The sequence below is a fragment of the Tupaia chinensis genome, unplaced genomic scaffold, assembly GCF_000334495.1.
Source record: "Tupaia chinensis unplaced genomic scaffold, TupChi_1.0 Scaffold000212_1, whole genome shotgun sequence".
In the NCBI taxonomy this organism is placed as follows: domain Eukaryota; kingdom Metazoa; phylum Chordata; class Mammalia; order Scandentia; family Tupaiidae; genus Tupaia; species Tupaia belangeri.
In genome coordinates, this window is record NW_006159687.1 from 3,211,598 (window position 1) to 3,218,446 (window position 6,849).

At 56.2% G+C, this 6,849-nt stretch overlaps 1 protein-coding gene across 2 annotated transcripts in view; it reads right to left on the reverse strand.

The window, feature by feature from the left end:
• Window positions 1–6,849, reverse strand: part of MCF2L2 (MCF.2 cell line derived transforming sequence-like 2) — a 155,803-nt gene that overhangs the window by 11,819 nt on the left and 137,135 nt on the right. The window contains exon 15 of one of the 2 annotated variants that reach the window (XM_014587431.2): window positions 3,650–4,396. The exons of the other annotated variant lie outside the window; for it this stretch is intronic. Within the exon in view, the coding sequence (XP_014442917.1) occupies window positions 4,383–4,396 (14 nt within the window). The 3' untranslated portion in view covers window positions 3,650–4,382. Of the gene's footprint in view, window positions 1–3,649; window positions 4,397–6,849 lie in introns of those variants that run through there. 2 annotated transcript variants of the gene reach the window in all.

Here is a 6,849-nt window from a genome sequence, read left to right on the forward strand (position 1 = left end):
CCCGGGCGGACCGGCAGGACAGGCTGTGGGGGTGGGGCTGCAACAAGGCCTTAGAGGTCAAGTCTGAGACACTGAAGCTGTTCTGGGGGAGCCCTCCATGTTCCCCTCTTTAGGGTCCTTCCAGGAACTCTTCCAACTTGTGAACTTTGGACATGGCCCTGCATCAAAGCTGCTGGCTTTATGAAAAGCGCAGCTCAGAGAGCGTGGAGTCTGCGGTGGTGCCGACCCTTGGGCTGTGAGCCCAGTGGGGACTTGCTCAAGGTCCCTAAGGAGTCAGGACCAGGGTGCCCCAGCTCCTAACGGTGCCCCCCTTCCTCACCCAGGCCCTTCCAGCCCTGCTCTCTGGGCTGCCTTTTGCTCTTAGGTTAGATAATCCTTTCCTGGACTCACTGGCCAGGGCTCTGCGGTCCTTAGTCTTTGGTACTGAGGAGGTGACAGCACTGAGGAGACCCCAGAATCTCGGACACAGAGCCTGGACAGTCCCAGGCGCAGGAGAGAGAGCTTTGCCGCCAGACTCAAGTGCAAGCTGCTCTGGCCACTCTGCTCCTGTGATCCTGCGCGGGTCACTGACCTCAGCGTGTGGGCCTCTTCATCCCTGCGGTAATACCTGTTGCAGGGGACTTTGTAAAGAAGATCGATTTTGCAGTATTGGTATGTGGATTAGCCAGAATGTTGGGAAGTACAGCAAAGGAGGCCAGTAAGTGATGCCTGCCACGGTTATGCTCTCGGTAATCACACCACGATGCTCCAGGGAGAGCCGGGACAGCTCCGGGCGCTCCGGGTGCGGTTACTGCTCCTGAGATGAGATTCGTCTGACATCTCGCGCCCTCACAAACCCCCCAGGGAGGAAACCGACGACAGTGGCAAGAACTAGTTCTAGAAAGAAACCCAGAGCAGAGACAGCAAGTGGTGTGGTAGTGAAGGTGCTGGACTCCCACATGGTGGACTGTGGTTCGAGTCCTGGACCAGGCTTGAAAATCACACCAGGTGCGTGTGCATGCGTGCCCCAGATCCCTAGAGAATGGAGAAGGGATCGTGCAGTGGCCATCCCCTGTGGAAAGATCTCTCACTTTCCCTCTTTCTGCCTCTTTCCTTTCTGGCAAGCACACATGCCATATGGCAAAAACCTAAAAAACAGAAACAAAACAAAAACCAGAGAAAACACACACACATACACATGCTAGAAAAAAGAAACCAAACACACAAACCCTTAAACATTCAGTTTCACGACACAGTTTTAAGTGATAGGTGCATCCTTGGAAGATGGCTCTGGCCCCAGTGGTGTGCGGGGCAGAGACACCTGCATCTCGGGGTACTCCCAGTTCATCCTCTGGAATAAGCACAGAGTATTAGTGGAGAGCAGCAGACCGCTGGGGAAGCTGGGCCATGGAGCTTCATGCTGAGGAGGCCTGGGGAGGAGTCTCTTTTCCCATGACCTTTTTCTTTTCTTTTTTAAACCTTTTTTTCCATGAACTTTTAAAAATAATTATTTTATTTTCTTTCATTATGTTACTATTATTATTTTAATCTGTCCAGAGGGAAACAGAGGAAAAGTGAGAAAGCAAGCTGTCAGGTCCAGGACTTGAACCATGGTCCGCCACATGGGAGTCCAGCCCCCTACCACAAGGCCACCTGCTGACCTTCTGATAACCTTTACAGCTCACATCACATAAACCGTAAATGGGCTAGAGAATCTGGTTTTAGCAGTTCATGTTACGAGTTTTAAGTTTTTGCTTTGCAGGCAAACTGAGGTTTATTAACAAGTGAACCCATTTGGTGAGTTTAAATTTTCATCATCAGAATAAAGATTTTTGGTAAACTGCGAACAAAAGCATGGCTTTTCTTCTCTGGCCACTGGAGGGCGTACGGGGACCACTGCAGATCCTGCTCCGCTGGATGGGCGGCCGCTCCCACCTCTTGGGTGCCACACGGGCAAACTCTACCTGCTCTGCGCAGGTACATGATGTTTAAAGGACCGCCTCGGTGACACGAGTTACAGTGCATCATTTTCCCTGGGCGCCCAGGTGGAGAGCCGCCTGAAAGTGACGCTTACGCCCCGACTTCTTCCCTTGGAGGGACAGCGGTAGCTGACTGCTAAACATATGCTGGCCCTCGCCTAAAGGTGTCGTCTGTGTCCTCCCTGGCTGCCTGAGGATGTCCGCCATCATGAGTGACACAGTGGCTATCGAACCAGGGAAGTCACGACCCCCCGACAGCGAAGCCACACCGGGCGTCATCTCCCGGTTCGGATTCCGAACCCATCTGGCGGCGGCGGCGGCAGGACAACCGCTTTGGCATGATTGACGATTCTTTGGGTCATGCGAAGAAAAGTGGACCCGAACACAGACTCACAAGACGTGACCTCTATGAGAAGAAAAGGACGTCAAGAAAACACGAAAGGCGCGCGCAGTGAGGACAGTCGGGGCGCAGAGGGGTCCGAGGAGGAAAGACCGCGGTGCCCGGCTGCGGCGGCGAGACGATGAGTAAACTCAGAATGTCCATGTGAAAAAAAGTGTCATCTTGTTTATTCCTCCTGGTGAGACTAAGAAGCCACATCCATTTTGTAAAAGAAGGCATTAAACTAACAACAAAAACTCAAACACAAACAGGCAACTCATCCAGAGCCCGACTCCCTGTTTTCTGGGATGCTACACGTGGGTCATTTTCTGCCTGACCTATCCCAGTAGCTCCAGAGCACACAGCAGGAGAGTTCCAGAATGTTCCCAGGGTACCAGGCTGGGTCAGGGTATTTGCTGGGTAGCTGACAGTGTAGGACAGATATCTAGACTGATCCGTAGCTGAAGTGTCTATTTCATCCGCAGACCTGTCTTTGGCCAAGAGAATCACCCCTAAGCATTCAATTATTTGCTCACTGATGATGACCAAGGCCACAGTTGCTCGACTTCTTGGTCCCCAGATAGACACACACTGCCTGCTGCCATGGCCCTCGGTGCCCTGCAGGACAGACCCCCAGCCCATGGCCTTCGGTGCCCTGCAGGACAGCACCCGCCCTCCCAATGGCACCTCCACAGTGACTGCCGCTCTGCCCCCGCTCAAGAGGCCATGCACTGCCCGGCAGGCTGGCAGCTCTGAGTGGAGCGTGGGACCAGTGGGCCCTGCGGCCATCTGTCCACAGCCCTTCCTCTTTTGCCACCGGTGAAAGCAATGTCGTGTGATTGATCACACTGTACTCCCTAGTCTGGAGAGGCCTGTTGGAATCAACTGTCTCCTCAAGTGACAGGACCAAACTGGAGTTCACCACTGATCTCTGCGGGAGGCTGGGTATTCACCGGTGGGGGCAGCTCACTCAGTCTTGATGGCAAAAGCCCAGGCCTAGGCCTGGTTCTGCTACCACGGCCTCTCCGTGTGCGAGCCCCGGTGCAGGCACTGGGGTGCCGAGGAGGAAGCTGGCTGGCCACCACGTCATCCAGGCGGTCTGGTCCATTTGGTACCCCTTCTTCAGTGGACCTTCTCTGGTGGGCATAAAGCACAATTCAGGGCCAGCAGGTGGCATGGTGGTTAGGGCACTGGACTCTCACATCCATCTGCTGTTCGAGTCCCAGACCCAGAAGCTTGTTTTCTCTGTCTCTCTCTGGTGAGTGCATCTGCCCTCCAGAGCACACAGCAGGAGAGTTCCAGAATGTTCCCAGGGTACCAGGCTGGGTCAGGGTATTTGCTGGGTAGCTGACAGTGTAGGACAGATATCTAGACTGATCCGTAGCTGAAGTGTCTATTTCATCCGCAGACCTGTCTTTGGCCAAGAGAATCACCCCTAAGCATTCAATTATTTGCTCACTGATGATGACCAAGGCCACAGTTGCTCGACTTCTTGGTCCCCAGATAGACACACACTGCCTGCTGCCATGGCCCTCGGTGCCCTGCAGGACAGACCCCCAGCCCATGGCCTTCGGTGCCCTGCAGGACAGCACCCGCCCTCCCAATGGCACCTCCACAGTGACTGCCGCTCTGCCCCCGCTCAAGAGGCCATGCACTGCCCGGCAGGCTGGCAGCTCTGAGTGGAGCGTGGGACCAGTGGGCCCTGCGGCCATCTGTCCACAGCCCTTCCTCTTTTGCCACCGGTGAAAGCAATGTCGTGTGATTGATCACACTGTACTCCCTAGTCTGGAGAGGCCTGTTGGAATCAACTGTCTCCTCAAGTGACAGGACCAAACTGGAGTTCACCACTGATCTCTGCGGGAGGCTGGGTATTCACCGGTGGGGGCAGCTCACTCAGTCTTGATGGCAAAAGCCCAGGCCTAGGCCTGGTTCTGCTACCACGGCCTCTCCGTGTGCGAGCCCCGGTGCAGGCACTGGGGTGCCGAGGAGGAAGCTGGCTGGCCACCACGTCATCCAGGCGGTCTGGTCCATTTGGTACCCCTTCTTCAGTGGACCTTCTCTGGTGGGCATAAAGCACAATTCAGGGCCAGCAGGTGGCATGGTGGTTAGGGCACTGGACTCTCACATCCATCTGCTGTTCGAGTCCCAGACCCAGAAGCTTGTTTTCTCTGTCTCTCTCTGGTGAGTGCATCTGCCCTACAGCAAATTAAAAAAAATAATAATAATTCTTTTTTAGAAAGTGCAGCTCACATTTTGAGTTCACACCCATTGGTCATGTGCCTCTTCTCATCAGATCATGTTGTAATTTGACCCTAGTTATTGCCCTGGAGGGGTCAGCATGCATCTTGGGAAGGATCGTCTTGCAAGTCTCAGTTCCGCACAGTCTCGGGGTGGAAAAGGGTCTGCCTACCACTCGGGAGTGGGCCACTGCTGCCAGTCCAGGAGGTCACGGCCCGTGCCCACATCCTCATCCCAGGCCGTAGGGCTTCCAACGCCCTACCAGGGCCTGCTGGCATGAGGCACCCGGAGTGACCGGTGGCAGACTGACCCAGGCCCTGACGCCTCCTTTCCACCCTTCTCTCAGGCTCTGCCCTTGGCACCTCAGCTCAGTCTGCCTGCCCCGCGGGAGATGAGGGCACAGAGGCCCCCGTTCTCACCCTCAGAGCCTGCCACTCTCCCACCTCGGGGCATCAGTGGGGCTGAGCCACCACCTCCAGGCCCACCAGCCTGATCAGTTCCCCAGCTCTCTCAGCACTGGAGGCACTGCGCCAGCTGCCGCGTCTCTCCACCCGGGTCCAACCCCAGGCTGGATGGTGGTCTCAGCACCCCCGCTGCCCCGTCAGTCAGGGACCGGATGCTCCATGTTCTGCCTAACTCCAGTGGTGGGGTCCTCACTGCCTTCTGGCGCGCAAGTGAGCCAACACCAGCATCCCATCCTTTCTAGAACTTGCCCTGGTGTTATCTGAGGTCAGGTTCCCCCGAGGCAGCCTGTGTAAGTATGTTTCTGAGAAAGGACTTGCAGTGAAAAACCTGTACAGCAGAAGATAGACGGGAAAAAGCAGGTGTAGACGTGGGTGTGGCGGCAGCCTGGCATCGGCCCAGCCCCCTGGAACACAGGGAGCACCTCGGGTGCGTCAGGAGCACTCAGCTTCTAGCAGGCGACAAGCTGCCCTGGGGGTGGATCTTACCCGCAGGCACTTCCTGGCTAGATGGCTGTGGTCAGAGGAAGGCACGTCTCAAAGGGCACACCATGGCCTGTTGTCAGGGAGTGCCACAGCGGCGAGCCGGCTGCATCGGCCTGATAAGGGGCGTTAGCTGCCTCCACTGTGACACTGTATGTGCGGTTTGTAAAGAAGGTGTTGAAGACTTTAATGTTTTGGAGCAGTTTGGGGTTCACAGCAAAACTGAGAGGGAGATTTCCAGGGTACCCGTGTCCCCGCGCCCACACATGCTAACATCCTCCCCATTGCCGACATCCCACCGGAGTGGCAGGACGCCACAGGTGGTGTTCTGGGCCCGCGGCTCACCTCTGGGCTCTTAGTGCTGTCCATCTACGGGCTTGGACACACTGATGACACGCACCCGCTACCACAGTCTCCCGGTCCCCCAGAGGGTGCGTGTGCTAGTCAGAGACGGAGAGGGGGAGGCGCCCGCGCAGGGTGTCGTCACGCGGCCGTCCCTCCTCCGTGCATTTGGGACATGCACGCACACACGCTTCGGCTGTCAGCCGGGTGGGACCTGGTGCCCTTAGTCACCATGTCACAGGGCTGGCCCCGGGTCGCTCACTCTCCTGAAGGCTGATGGTGCTCGACCTTTCCTCGCTACCCTCCACACTGATGCCTGCAGCCGCGGATCTTTTTGCTGTCTCTGTGGTTCTTTTCCAGAATGTCATATACTTGGGACAGGATGCACACAGCTTTTCAGAGCGGCTTGTTTCACTCGATAACACCATTAAGGTTTCTCTAGGTCCGTTCAGACTGTTACGATAGCGTGTGCATGAGGGAGAGGGGTCTCATCCTCAGCAGGGCCTCGCATTGCCACGGTCCCCTTCCCCAGCCCCCCAGTTCCTCGGCACCCTGGGCACCCGCGGATGCCTGGCTTGTGCTCAAGTTCACCTGGGACTCAAACCCACCGGCGGCCGTGCGGCTCCCAGCACCAGGGAAGGCACTACAGGCTGCGCCGAGGCCGAGCCTCCTACCTGGGTGAATGACTGGCTTGAGTGCGGAGCAGTACTCTGTGGGCTGCACACTCCCCATTCACTCACTAAAGGACCTTCTGCTGCTCCCACGTTTGAGCTCTTCTACAGGAAGCTGCTACGAACACCCAGGTGCAGGTTTTCGTGTGGAGAAGAGTTCTCTTCTTCTTTTGGTAACTACCAAGCACAAGTGCTAGATCGTGTGGTAAAATCAGTTAGCTTCATGACAGACTGTCGAGCTCTTGCAAAGGGGTCACACCTGCACAGTTGGTATGGACGCATGGTTCGCCCTGTGTCCTGCAGTCCTGCGGGTTCAG